The sequence below is a fragment of the Cervus elaphus genome, chromosome 20 (assembly GCF_910594005.1).
Source record: "Cervus elaphus chromosome 20, mCerEla1.1, whole genome shotgun sequence".
Taxonomy (NCBI): domain Eukaryota; kingdom Metazoa; phylum Chordata; class Mammalia; order Artiodactyla; family Cervidae; genus Cervus; species Cervus elaphus.
In genome coordinates this window covers 126,316,669-126,330,934 of record NC_057834.1, presented here as the reverse complement: position 1 = coordinate 126,330,934, position 14,266 = coordinate 126,316,669, and the positions used below count along the sequence as shown (strand labels likewise).

General features: G+C 43.4%; 1 protein-coding gene across 1 annotated transcript in view; it reads right to left on the bottom strand.

Annotated features, from left to right (window-relative positions):
* Positions 1 to 5,636: 5,636 nt before the first annotated feature.
* The window catches only part of TRIT1 (tRNA isopentenyltransferase 1), a 40,227-nt gene continuing 31,597 nt past the window's right edge, over positions 5,637 to 14,266 (bottom strand). Inside the window, exons 6-11 of the mRNA XM_043876848.1 lie at positions 13,867 to 13,978; positions 13,380 to 13,492; positions 13,054 to 13,131; positions 10,369 to 10,478; positions 9,930 to 10,047; positions 5,637 to 7,696 (exon numbers count right to left, since the gene is read on the bottom strand). Coding sequence (XP_043732783.1) covers positions 7,527 to 7,696; positions 9,930 to 10,047; positions 10,369 to 10,478; positions 13,054 to 13,131; positions 13,380 to 13,492; positions 13,867 to 13,978 — 701 coding nt within the window. The 3' untranslated portion in view covers positions 5,637 to 7,526. The remainder of the gene's footprint in view (positions 7,697 to 9,929; positions 10,048 to 10,368; positions 10,479 to 13,053; positions 13,132 to 13,379; positions 13,493 to 13,866; positions 13,979 to 14,266) is intronic.

The window sequence follows — 14,266 nt, the reverse complement described above, 5'->3', positions numbered from 1 at the left end:
GCCTTTGAAGAAGTACAACATAATGGTTAGAGCATAGGTTTTAAGTCAGCCCAAAGTGATTTCATATCCTAGCTCAAGAAACGTTTACTGAGTGCCTTTCAAGCAGCAGGCCCCTTGTAGGTGCCAGGGATGAAGCAGTTAACAGTGGATAATAGTCACCATCCTCACAGAACTTTCTCTCTCGTCCTCAGCAAGTATTTGCATGTCTACTCTGCTGGCCATCATGAAGCTCTCTGTACATGTATCCCTGGTTATAAAATGGGATTTGGGTAGACTCTGGGAGTTGGTGATGGACAGGGAGGCCCGGCGTGCTGCGATTCACGGGGTCACAAAGAGTCGGACACAACTGAGCGACTGAACTAAACTGATTACATTACCCTGTTCATTTGTTTAAAGAAATCATTATGAGGTATGCACTTGCGTGAGTGCTTAGTCGCTTCAGTCATGTCCAACTCTTTGAGACCCCGTGGACTGTAGCCTGTGGGGCTCCTTCATCCATGGGATCCTCCAGGCAAAAATATTGTGTAGGTTGTCATGACCTCCTCCAGGGTAACTTCCCGACCTAAGGATCAAACCTGTGTCTCCTGTGTCTTCTGTATTGCAAGCGGATTCTTTACCCGCTGAGCCACCTGGGAAGCTCCAAAGTATACATGTACTTCACACAAAAAACCTGGCACACGGCGAAGCACTTAATGAAGAGTAGCCATGTTTAGGGACTTCCCTGGTAGTCCAGTGAATAAGAATCCGCCTTGCAATGCAGGGTACACAGGTCTGATCCCTGGTCTAGGAACTAAGATACCAAGGGACAACTAAGCCCACGAGCTGTTAATTACTGAGTATGTGCACCCTACAGCCCATGCTCAACAAGACAAGTCACCACAATGAGAAGCTCTTGCACTGCAACTGAAGAGTAGACTCTTCATGCAGCAACGAAGACCCAGTGCAATTAAAAAAAAAGAGTAGCCATCTTTACATTTAGACATGCAGTTGTGTCTTGTCTAAACCAGCCTTAGTATCTATTGGGTACCCACTGACCCACTGTGTGTCTCACATTCGCCTTAAGATAGGACTCAACCATCGCAGAACTTAATCTCCAATGAGAACAACAGTTACAGGGGACATGTGCAGTAGCACATAAAGAGGAGGTAAAAGAACATGGCGGATAAGAACACAAGACTTTGGAGCCACCCACCTGGTTTCACATCCCAGTTTGGCCTCCAGAAAATTACTTTTCTACTTGGTTTCCTCAACTGAAAAACAGAGCTAATAACAACAATGATGATACCACCTCATAGGGCTATTGTAAGGACTCAATGAGTTATTATGTGCAAACTACTTAGAACATGCCTGGTATGTGGCACCACATAAAAATACATGCTGATATTATGTATAAACTGCTATGGGAACATGAAGGAAGGAAAAACTAAGCTTCCCTTGAGGAGCCAAGGAAGCTTTGTCTAAGAAGAGGGTATCACATCTGGGCCTGGAAGTATGTGCAGAAGTTTACAAAGTGAAGAGCAGGGGAAAGGGCATTTCAGGTGAATGAGACTGCTCATGCAAACAAGCTGACCCAAAAAGAAATCATATGCATTAAAAACAACAACAATAACGACTAACAACTAGTTGGGTGACAGATAAAGCCTGAGGCACCGTTCCTGTCCAATAGCACAAGGGAACATCAAGCCAGTCAGTTTTAAATATAATCTTGCCCTGATAACTTCTGGAAACTGACAACATACCATAAATCACCACTTAAGTAGCATTAACTATTTCTTCCCCAATGAAGCAAATAAATCCAATTTATGCCTACCACTTACTGGGCATTGCAGCAGCAAACACTATGCTGCTTTCAAAAGGACTTCCTTTAATCCTTACAATGTCCCCAGGAATGGGGGTAATAACACGATTTGATAAACAAGGGAACTCAGGCTACTTGAGCAAAACCTTCTCTGGGTCACAGCAACAGCATATTAGACAGGCGGGCCTTCAGCTGCAGGTACAAATAGCAGTTTCTTTTTTTCCACATCAGAAAGTCTGGAAGTAGACGGTCACAGCCCTTAACTCAGGTATCCTGCAATGCCATCGAAATACCTTCTTGACTTTCCCTCTCCACCACCTTTAGGGCATTAGCCATTGGCCCTAAGGCTCACTCAGTCTCATGTTCACTGTAACACTTTAATACTCATCTTAAAATCTCAGCAGCCAAGAATTTCTCAAGCTTTACTTTTTGAAATGTTTCAGAGGCCAGCTCCTATCACTCGCTGGTTTTACAGATGGGGAAATAAGAGATGTGCCCCTAGCAAGCTATCAGAGCTAATTAGATAAACCAGTGCTCTTTCCACGAGACTAATTCAGTGAAGACTGCAAGTTGCCCAGCAAAATCTGTTCTCCCATTCTTTCTTGGAACATGGCTTGACTCATTTCTCAGCCTTCTTTGCAGGTAGATATGGCCACATGACTAAGTTCTTGCCAAGGCAAAGTGAGCAAAATTATGTGTCCCACTGCAGGGTCCCAGCCTTCCTCCACACTCTGTCCCCTTCCCACTGACTGGAACCAGAGAAGACCCAACTTTAACCAGGCAGTGCTGACAATGCCCCCCAGATGGTGGAGAGGCAACGTGATATAGATGGAATCTGTGTCCCTGAATGACCACTCACAGCGGAGCTGCCCCACTGACCTGCACCGCTCACTTCGGAAATGTTAACTCCCCTCAGAGTTGTTACGTGAGAAGGAAACAAACTTCTTTGTTCTTTAAGCCACTGTATTGTTGAGTCTCTTTGTCACAGCAGCTTAGCCTTTTACCCTAACTAATACAACCATGCAGAGGCCTTTGTATGTATTCAAAACAGCTTTACAAATGACCTGTTAGCCAGCTTTTCAGAAAACAGCCCTAACCACCCAAGTAGGTGATAATCAAATAATGAAATTCCTTTCTGTGGCTACTATCCCAAGATTTTTTCATCCCACTTAAAGGCTATTTAACAATTAAAAAACAGATTACTTATGTAGAAATCCACTAACTTCGAGGTTTTCACACAATTAATTCAACAAATACTGAACTTTCTAGATGCTGGGGATATACAGACAGGTTGCTGAATTTGTAAAAGCCTTCTTTCTAGTTTTTTTTAAGTGGCGTGCTAAGTGTTTTAAGCAAAATATCTTTGTATAATGTGGAACTGAGGCTAAGAATATAAATAATTACTGAGAATTGTCAATACAAAGGTTCAAACTACAAACCTAGGCTATAGACGAAATGTTCTCTTGCTAAACTCAAAATAGTTTCAAGACTAAGAATCCACCTCTTTCCAGAGTCAAAATATTTTCTTCCTACTTAAAACAGCACTGTCTGAACTATAAGAAGTGTCTAAAGTCTCAAGATTTCTACTTTATCTGTCAATTCTCTCTTGAAACTGAGGGGAGGCCTATTCATGTTGATGTATGGCAGAGACCACCACAATATTGTGAAGTAATTATCCTCTAAAAATTAAAAAAAATAAACTGAGGGGAAGGTTTTTACTAACAGAGGTAGATGGCCCTAAGTAGCTTGCTGAGAGTGGGAATTGCCAAATCCATTTAGACAGCACTGCCACGGACTGGAGACTCTAGGAACCTGCACCGACACTCAGGCTCTGCTTGTCTAGGGATTAACTGGGGCACTTCTCATCCTCTCTAGGCTGAACAAAATGCCCAAAGGTGGTCCTTCCCTGCTCTCAAATGAGATCTGGTATGAGACTGGGCAGCTGAGTGACAGAGGAAACCTGAGCTTTGTGCTGGCTTTGTCACCACCTGTAACTATGAAACATCTATGTTTGGGGCCTCAGTTTCCCCACCTGTACAAGAAGGTGCTAAGGACCCACTCACCTCTACATTTTTGACAATCACTAGGCAGGACTGCTTCCTTCCCTACACACAACAGCAAAGTCATTCACGGGGCAGCAGGCAGAAAGGGGGAATCGACCTCAAAGCAGTGCCTCAGATCAGGACCACCAAGTAGATTCCTAGAGAGGAAAGACTGCTGGTGAGGATTCTGCCTTCCCCAGGCCCTCTGCTGCAGGTTCAGGAACTTTATCTTACTGAATTGACAGTTTCTAAGAACCCAGCAAAGAATCTGCCTGCTAACGCAAGAGATGCAGGTTCAATCCCTGGGCTGGGAAGATCCCTTGGAGGAGGAAATGGCAACCCACTCCAGTATTCTTGCCTGGAGAATCCCATGGATAGAGGAGCCTGGTGGGCTACAGACGATGGGGTCACATAGAGTCGGAAACAACTGAAACGACCAAACAAGAAGAATAGGGATAGTGGGCACAACCACAGTGCTTTAGACTGAAGTGTTTCACAAATACTTGGTGCTTGGATTTTTCTCTTTCAAGAAATCCCTGATTGCCAGCTGTCAGAGATAGGCACGGTTAGTTCAAGGAGAAGTTGTAGTTCCAGGTATTTCAAATGAATGGATTAAAGGCTTTTTAAGGAAGGATTACTAAAACTAGTTTTTCCTGCTTCTCCATTTAAGTTTTTTTAAGGTTTAAAACATACTTAGCAACTTCAGTGAAGAGCATTTCAGAGACTAAGGTTCCTCTTTAAAATCTGCCAGCTTAACACAGGGCTCAGCAGCTTGAATCCTGAATTCTGTGGCCTCGTTTCAATTCCAGCTTTGCCATGTCCTGGCTTAGGTACCTTTGCTGCGCCCGCTTCCCCACTGGGGAACATATACAAAAACAGTCTCTCTCTCCCAGGGTTGTATGAGAGGCTAATGTATACACACTGCATGGTGCCGCCTGGCTCACAGTAAGGATTCCTCTCCACTTCCAGAGGGAAGATGCTACCTCCCACCTCATCAGCTCCTGAAGTAGTTAATACACTGATTGGGAAAATTATACCACATTTAATACAGAGAATAAGATGATGTGGATTCAATGACAATTTCTTCTTTGACCAAAAAATACATTTACTCTTGAGATTCAAATCAGGTAATGTGAGTAAGGATCAATAAAACTCAAGGAATCCAGGGCATCCCACAGACTGGAGGTGAGGGGTCGGGGGAAGAAGGCACTGAAGTTGTGAAATCTGACTTTCCAGATCACATGCCACTATGTGCAGTCTTTGCTCCAGACTTGTGCTGTGCCACATCATGTACCTCAGTACACACCTACGCATGCACGCTCGCGCACACACACACGAAAGGAGGCGCAGGGCTGCAGATTACCTGTACTCACAGTGAGGGTCCTTTCTTTACAGCCCTTATCACAGCTGTAATTCTGGAACTATTTGACCAATGTGGGCTTTTGTAATCACTGAACTCCCAGAGGCTAGCACAGCACCTTGCTCAGAGTAAGTTCTAAAATATGTGCTGGTTGAATGAAAAAGCTGGCCACAGCCTGAGAATTCCTCAGAGGCTAATTCTGGCCTAACCCCGGCATCTGAATGAAGTTCAGCAAACGTTAGTGAACCCTTACTTAAGGCCTGGGGTCAACTGGGTGACCTTCAGGAGGGTGGTAAAGAAAAGAAACAGGAGACCTGCCTGAGGAGGCAGGAGAAACCCACGCACACTCAGGTACTGCCAACAAGTAAGGAAGCAAATGAAGACAGTGTGCACTACTTGTTATCTTTTGAGTAAGGGGAAGAAACAAGAATATACATTTGCATTTGTTCTTAATTACTTTAAAAAACTCATGAGATATACATAAAAAAATGAGTAAGTGATTATAAGAGGAGAAGGGGATGGAGGTAGGAGCGAGATTTTTCAATGAGTATCTCTTTTTATATCATTTTGATTTTTGAACTATATAAAAAATCTAAAAAATAAAATTTCTGCATAGCTCACAATACATTCACCAAGAACTGCTTTTTAAGGTCTGGTAGAAATACTCCTTTTTCCATGATCCCTCTTCTCTCTTCCCTCCAAGTGAAATTCTATACAGCCTTTATGGTTTTTGACATTCTCTTACCTCAATTTGTTGTTTATGTATAGATAACAATATTTCAAGCTCTATGAAAGCAAGAATCACATTTCATTTTGTCTCCATATCCCTCTAGCCTACTCAGGGCCTCTCATACAGTGTGTGTGTGCGTGCTAAGTCGCTCCGTCATGTCCGACTCTTTGTGACCCCGTGGACTGTAGCCCTACAGGCTCCTCTGTCCATGGGGATTCTCCAGCCAAGAACACTGGATTAAGTTGCCATGCCCTCCTCCAGGGGTCTTCCCAACCCAGGGATCGAATCCATGTCTCCCGAATTGCAGGTGGATTCTAGATTCTGAACAAATAAAATACTGTTTAAGTGGGTAGTTATTGCTTAACAGGTACACAGTTTGTTTGGGATGATGAAAAAGTTCTGGTTGCATAATATAAATGCTGCTGGACTGTGAACTTAAAAATGCTTAACTTTGGGACTTCCCTGGTGGTCCAGTGGTTAAGAATCTGCCTTCTGGGTGCAGGGGGCATGGGTTTGATCCCTGGTCAGGGAACTAAGATCCCACATGCCTCACAGTGCAGCAATAAATAAAAATAATAAATAATAAATCTTTAAAAAAAAAAATGCTTAACTTTATGTTACATTCATATATGGCTGGTAGCTCAGTTCACTCCAGTAAGAGTTTCAACTAGAAATAACAAATCTCCAATTAAAAAAAAGTCCCCCTGGGACTTCCCTGGCAGTTCAGTGATTAAGACTCAACACTTTCACTGCAGGGGGCACAAGACTGATTCCCGTTTGGGGAACTAGGATCCCGCATGCCAAACAAACAAAAAGACCCTTTCCAGATGTTTTCCAGGAATATAATGAACTGCTCAATAAGCATCTGCTAAATAAACAAATAGCATATTAAGAACACTGACTTTGAGAAAAAGCTGTCATGTTGAAAACAAAGAACACTATATATGTTAGACATCACATATATATCTTTTTAAGCACTAGCGAGGCGCCTAAAAACTTTTTCTTTATTTAACTTTGAATAAAAATAGATTCCTAACTAAACAGGAATATACCAGTGATTATCACATAGGAAGAGCTCAACAAATGTCAAAGTCTTCAGACTTTAAGTCCCAACCACCTCAGTCTGATTCTCTGCTTCTTTATGGAATTCCTGAAACTGGTTTGGTTCACTTAGTTATCTCACTGGGGCTGATCTTTTCCTGCCATTCACTCCCATCCAGAACTCCGGAACTGTGGTTCACAATAATTCAGTCAGCTATAAAAGTGTCTGGAAATTAGGTATTTCCAGCCAGAGTCAAGGACATAAAACTTTTTTAAAAGGGATACAGTGAATCCCAGTAGTTATCACCAAGAAGATCATATATAAAAAAGTGCAATCTGTGCCTCTTTTAAAAATAGAACCTTTAAGATTAAAAGAAAAAAAAAAAGAAAAACTCCTTTCCTGAACTCATCATTACCAGACCAGACACATCAGCCACACAAGGAGCTAACAGGACCTACTGTCTCCACGGCAGAGAACATGAGACTTTAAAACCACAGCACTGAATGGAAGAACTGGACTCTTGCCACTTTTGCAAAGGTCACTGGACAAGTCCCTTACATGCTGACTTTCAGCTCTTTATCATTCTGCCCAAGGGATCCCTTTTCTTTAAGCTCTTTGTCATGGTCTGGGGAAACACTCTGACTTTCTACGCTGGTGACGGCATCGGAGTCCAACTTTCTTCTTTTCTTCAGTTGGTGCAAGTGGGATTTGGATTTCTTATGTGCTAAGACAACAAAAAAAAAAAATTAGGATTTTCTACAATTAATTCTGGTAGCATACAAAATTAACCATAGAATCCCTGTCTCTAACAATAACAGGATCAACACATGTATTGGTATAGCTGCTTAGCATTTTTAAAAGAAGACTAAGTCATATGCCCAGCCAGCTAGCAAACTAGAATGAGCTATACCATGAACCATGTCTATCTGCGGGTGCTTTCTATCACTAATCTGCACAACAATCTTAGGAGACAGTATTATTCAGCTCATTTATACAGGAGACTGAAGTTCATGGAGGTCTTACATCTTGTCCAAGGTCACACAGCAGGTAAGTTCTTTGGCTTAGCGATAGCTCAAAAAGAGATCCAATTTTCCAGAATAGGGCTCGAGATTCAATTTTTCCACATGGGGCTGCCTGTTACAGATACAATTTCAACTCACACGGCTCAAAAGCTACAAATCCAAATTCTTGTCTGTATTGTAGGCCTACAGTACCCTGAGCTGTCTTCTCACTTCTTACCAGCTTGCTCAGGCTGCCCCTCCTGGTGTGACAACCCCTCTGCCTACGTCAGATAAGCCATCTGAATGGCTAACCCAGACACTCACATTCTCTAGCACACAATGCACAGAGAGATCACAGCAAGTATTCTTTTCTGATGGTCCCTTTCAAGGGGTCACAGAAGCAGTAAAAAGCTACTTGCAGCTGATATCAATTTCTGACCTCTCACCCCAAAGGCAGCAGCTTGTAACTCAAAGAAGTTCCTTTTTACTAGCCTGCTCTTTTTCAAGGAAATCTTATTTGGAAATACCTAAAAAGACAGACAGCGAGATTAAACTCTCTTTTACACTTATTCAAAACATCATTTTTAGGGATTTAGAAGCCAAGTAGGAAAGGAAGAGGTTAGAAGTCAGGGAAAAATTTACTTGAGGGAAAAAGTCAGCTTTTGTCTCCAGCTAGAGCCTAAGGCAAAAAATGACCTCTGGACGGACTCCCCACGGCAGCAGGAGATGGGAGCAGGGACTTGACAGATGGCAGTATAGAAGGCTCACACAAGCTCCACTCACAAAGGCTCACAAATGTTGCTTCTCTATGGCAATCCCTGAAGGACATTCGACAAATCGAACCACTAAGTTTCCTTTAGAAAAAACAATCAGCCACTCTCTTTCTCTTCCCCTTTCATCATTATGAACCAACGATAATCAAGGCTTCTTCTGCTGCCTGGGCAATCACAGCCATCCCCAGACTCTGACAATGCAGTTCATTTTGCCAGAATTAACAGTTAATAGAACTCATAGTTCTATTGGTTGGTATGGGGAGAAAAATCCACTTCTGTGAGAATCCTAACCATGCAAAGCAGTCCTCTGAACAGGAGGATTCCAGTCACTGGGTAAAATACAAGTCCTACTTGTGCGTAAAAGGAGTGAGTTTTAAACAAGTTTCTGAATACCACGTAAATCCAAGGCTTGGCACCTAAGACCCTTTTGGGCTTTGCTGGATGACTGTAGAAATCCGACAGAAAAGTGCAATGTGGCTGACTCTGGCAAAGACAGACCTAGATTCTGAAGCAAGGAACTAGAACCTTGCAGCAGGCCAATCCTGGGTTGGTTGGAAGCACCTTGTAAAGAAGAGTACCCTTTCACCACTGTCTTTCTGAGTATCTGACAGTCTTGCTTCCACACAGTTCCCCTTAACACTTTTCATCACAGTTTATGCAACCAACAGCATTTCAACATATTACCTTAAAAATTACTGGAGAAAAAAAAAAATTACTGGAGATACCACTTTTGAAGAATGTACTCAGGAGGAGTAACTGCACTTCCTGTCCCCTCCCAGCTGTTTCTGCCCCTTTGGTCTCTTGGGTAAGTTGCCTGGCTTCCCTTAAAATCCTACCTCACCCTCACTGAGGTCTAAATATGAGAGGCCATGAAACTCCTCTAAGGCAGGATTACAAAAGTAAAAGGAGCTCTGGACAGTTAACTGCCAACCTCTCAGTATAAAATATCTACTCCAGCCAAAGCTAGAGGGCATACAATCTTCCTTTGAAATTCAGACTACAGAGACAACTCTTCCGTTTGAGAAGGCCTCCATGAAATCTGAACACAGGCTGTTAGAGGAATCTGGCCATCTTTTTACAAACAAGCAGACTCCAGCATTCAAGCTACCAAAGCCCTTAAATTTCATGAAGTCAGTGGGACCCACCCTTACAGATTTCTCTGTGTTCTACCCCAGACTCTCACCTGCCCATTCACGGTCCCCAATGATGATTCGATCACAGAGCTCACACATATGATAACTTCTCTTGTTCTCAGTTTCATTGCTTGGCATCTTTACTGGAGTGGCTGCAGGCTTGTGGCCCTGGAAGAAACAAGGCAGAGATGGGGAAGAAGCATTTGTTCAAAGAGATCTGGATATCATTCTCAGATATTAAGAGGAGTGAGATTTTCCCAAGATTCCTTTTTTTCATGCCAGAGAGCAGGTGGGCTGTGAACAGATTTTAACAACAACCTTTCTGAATGTGAAAGTAGAAACGCAGCCTCCAGGGATCTAAAAGCAGCCAGCCCTTCTGCTTTATTCCATGGAAAAGAATGCTTCATTCCCCAGCATAGCAACAAAGGTGTCAGCTACACAAAGCTCTCAGAAAATCAGACAATAGACGGCACCATGATTAATAATCACCTGGATGAAACTTCGCACAATTTCAAGTGCAGGTTCAAGAACAGACTCCTCCCACTTCGAGACATCAGATACTTCTAAGCCATATACTGGGGGGACACCGGTACCAGGTCCTAATGACGACAAAGAAAAGTTGTGAGAGGTCAGCTTCCAAGACCCAATCTATTCTGCTCCCAGGACTCCAAAATCCTCAAGGGAAAGATATGGGGCCAAAGAAATAAACATTCTGACCATGCCATTCCTTTTAATCAGTAACACAAACCAAACGACTACACACAGTCCAAGAAAGATCCAGAAGGTTGATCGGTCTGGAGCCAACACGTCTAGCTATATAATCTAGGGTCTCGAGTGTGGGATCTCCCAGATCACTCAGGAAAACAACACATAGAAACAGCCCCAGTGGCCACTATATGGGCTACAATATAAAAGGCAGCATCTTATAGGGGGAAATTAGCAGCTTGAAGTGAACACCTGTTCTAAGGTCCATATCATCTGATGGTGATGTCACTCTGTGGCAAGAGAATTCACAGCTTTCTTTAGAAAAAGACACTAATCTCAGGTTTGTGTATCTCCCTTCAGCAGTCTGGCACTCACAAAACTCATTAATACCATACTGATAATCACGGGCTGGCAACAGCAGGGTATCAGCCAGGGAGCTGGTGAATCTGAAAATTAGAAAAAAGCCTTGGAACTGAAGTAGTTGAGCCCAGTTTCTAAGAAACAGATCTAGAGAAGTATTCAAGAAATACCCTATGGCGAATTACTTCTGAATGGAGGTAAGACTGGAGGTAGCCAAATGTACAGCTACAGGCATTTCATCCAACTGAGCCAACCATGTCTAGCCTCTGCTGATGGCTTCCTCAGTCTGAGGACACACTAAATTGTCTTCCACTTCTAGGTTAAGTCAGTTGCCTAAAGGTAAAGAGCATCACCCCATGGACAAAAACATCAAAGTCCTCGGAATGCCAACGGCTGGCAGGTGCTGGCCTTTTGATTGTGCCAACCACAAATAAGATTCTTCATAAACTGGACTGGGCTGCACCTGCCACCACACGGAAAGGTGAGACTGGGAGGGTGCAGGCAGCATCCACAGCACACCTGGCCTTGGCTAAGCTCTGCACCTGTTTCCAGGCCACTCTATATTTTCCTTTCCCTTCTAAGTCCTTTGTTGGGCTTCTGTGCCCTGTCTCAGCACCTTTCAACAAGTTCTCGGCTCCCAGCTGCTATTTCTGGCTCAGCTCCAAGGCCAAGCTGGGGTGGGGAAGTCCCTCTGGCTCTGTGCCAGAGCCGTATCCCAGCAGACCAGCCCCTGGCCAATCACATGCAGTTCCTGATTTACAGGGCAGCTGTGCCTTTCACTCCAGCACCAGGGCTGTGTGGGCACACACACGAATGAGGAACGAGCGTACGATGCACTGTGCCATCAACCCTGAGTGACTCAGAGATGGGGGGTTGTTGCGGCTTTACCACAGGAAGAAGTTCCAAATCGTTACCCCAAAAAACCCCATCTTTTGTTACAGGCTAATTGTTAGGCCTGGTGAGAAAAGAGGCTGTGTTAGAAATCTGTAGTAGTGAACTTCAGTTTCGGCTGACAAAAAGACTTCTATCTAGAAGGATGTGCAGAGAAAGCAAGGTAAGTAGAAGAGCTGCATGGAGAACTATGGCAGAGAAAGAGAACTGAGAGAGCGATCCAGCGGTCAAACAACACAGACCAAGGCATTTCTGTTCAGAGGCACTGGGGAGGAGGGGGAGGCCTCGGCTGTACTTACCTGTAACTAACTGAAAGCAGAAATTCAATGGCAAGGGTAACAGGAGTTGATTCAAAAGCATATTTAAAAAGTGCTCAAAAGATAAAAACAGGGTTTCATTTATGCTTAATCTCCTTTAAATTAATCTTTTAGCTCATGACCACACCACTCCTGACTCAAGGCCCAATACTAATGCTATCCAGCTAAAGGTATAGCTGAAGGAAACAAGTGCAGTGGGTGTACAGCTGAGTGTGGACTTTGGAGTCAGGCCTGCATCCAGTACTCTACTGCTTATTAGCAAGGGGATTTTGAGCAAGTTATTTAACTTCTCTAAGCCTCTATTTACTTATCCTCTGAAAGAAAAGAAAAATGCCCACCTTGAAGTCCCAGTAATAAATGTACTGCACCCAATTTAGCGCTAAGGATATAGTACAGGGTCCAGTGAATGAGAATTTCCTTCCCTTTTCCTTAAAAGCGCTATTCAACTGAAGTTAAGAGGTGCAGCAGCCTGAAACACCATGTATCTGAACACAAAAGTAATGCTAGGAGAATTGGTAAAGGTTTTGTCTTTTTATACTACTTATCTGGCCCCAAAACCATTTTAATTAGGAAAGCCTTCCTATAGACATCTAATTGTTCTTCAGGTATGAAATCTGAAGCTAACTAAGATCAGCCCCAAGCACCAACTCTGCTAAGAGAATATTGCTACTTTACTCTTACTAGCTTGCAGCCGGTACTCGGGTGCTCAAGGCATAAGGCAGACTCTTCCTCGGGAAGAACTGTTTCCTGAGGTATCAAAAGAAAACACCCCTGGATAATCACTTATGCAACATCCCCCAGGTCAGATCCAGAAACTAAAGGTTACTTTCTGGGTGAGCTGAGAATGCCGATGTTCTATTGAAAGCAGACCCAGGGCATAAGGAAAAACAAGGAGACTTACTGCTCAAAAAACGGTTTTTAACCCATCGGTTTTGTTTCCGGGCGTATCTCTTAGTCACTTGTTTCAGAGCCTCAATACCTAAAAGACAAAGCAGAATGTAAGAACCTCTAAGCACTTCTCACTCTGCCGCAAGGAAGGTCCAGCCAGCCTGGCATCAGAGACAACCAGCCACGTCAGCACGCTGGTGGATACTTGGTATGTGAACATCTCCATTCTGAGCTGAAGGCCATTTGGGGCTCTCTCAGCCTCAGTTCTTACTGACCATATCAGCTGGGCACTCTATCACCCAAGGATGTCCCAGGCTAGGTTAGATGGAGAATTCACACCTTTCTTTAGGAGCTGGTTTCTCATCTCTGGTGTGCATTTTCCTTCAGTGATCAGGTACTCGTGAAATTCCTTGAAGCCAATTGATTGGAAGATACCATGTTGATAGTCCTGGCTGGGAACAAGAGGGCATCAGTAGATAAGCCACTGCATCTGAGAGCTAGAGGGCCCTGGAGATGATCTAGCTGAACCATGTCACCTCACAGATGGAGAAACAGATCCTAAGCAGTCACCACCTCTCTGAAATCCTTCCTCTACGCCCCCCTAATCAGCTCCCAGGTTACTTCCATTGAAAATTAACTCCTGGGAATGTTTGTGAGATTAGAAAACTGCAACTGTACAAGTACACCAACCCTCCTTCCTACAAGCAGAGCCAATGCCAAGGACGAAGGCTAATAAACAAGTAGATCCAAAGCCAGTACTGCATTATGGTCTTCTGACCATAAGCAAGGAATGAAGAGTACGTGACAGTAACAGCCAAATTCTCACCTATTTTCTGCAACTTTCTTCTCATTATAGCGTTTGTGAAAATCTCTTAGTTCATCCAAGAGCCCAGCAGCAAGCATGTTATCCACCCTTTTATCCAAGCGCTCATCTAGAACTTGAATCAAATTAACTCATCAACCAGCAAGCCTGCCGAAGGTGCGTACTATACATGATGAATGCATAAGCTGCCACAAAGAAGAGAATTTGTTCAAATGGAAGAAAAAGTTCAGAGTCCAAAGATTATCTAATAATTCATAATTATATTCAGTCACAAACTCTGCAATTCAATAAAAACAGCAACAATGAGGCACATCATCTTATTATATAAGGAGAAAGCACTAGCCAATTCAGAGAGTCAGACCTCCTTCCACAGGATCCTTCTCTTTCTCCTTTGGATCTTCTC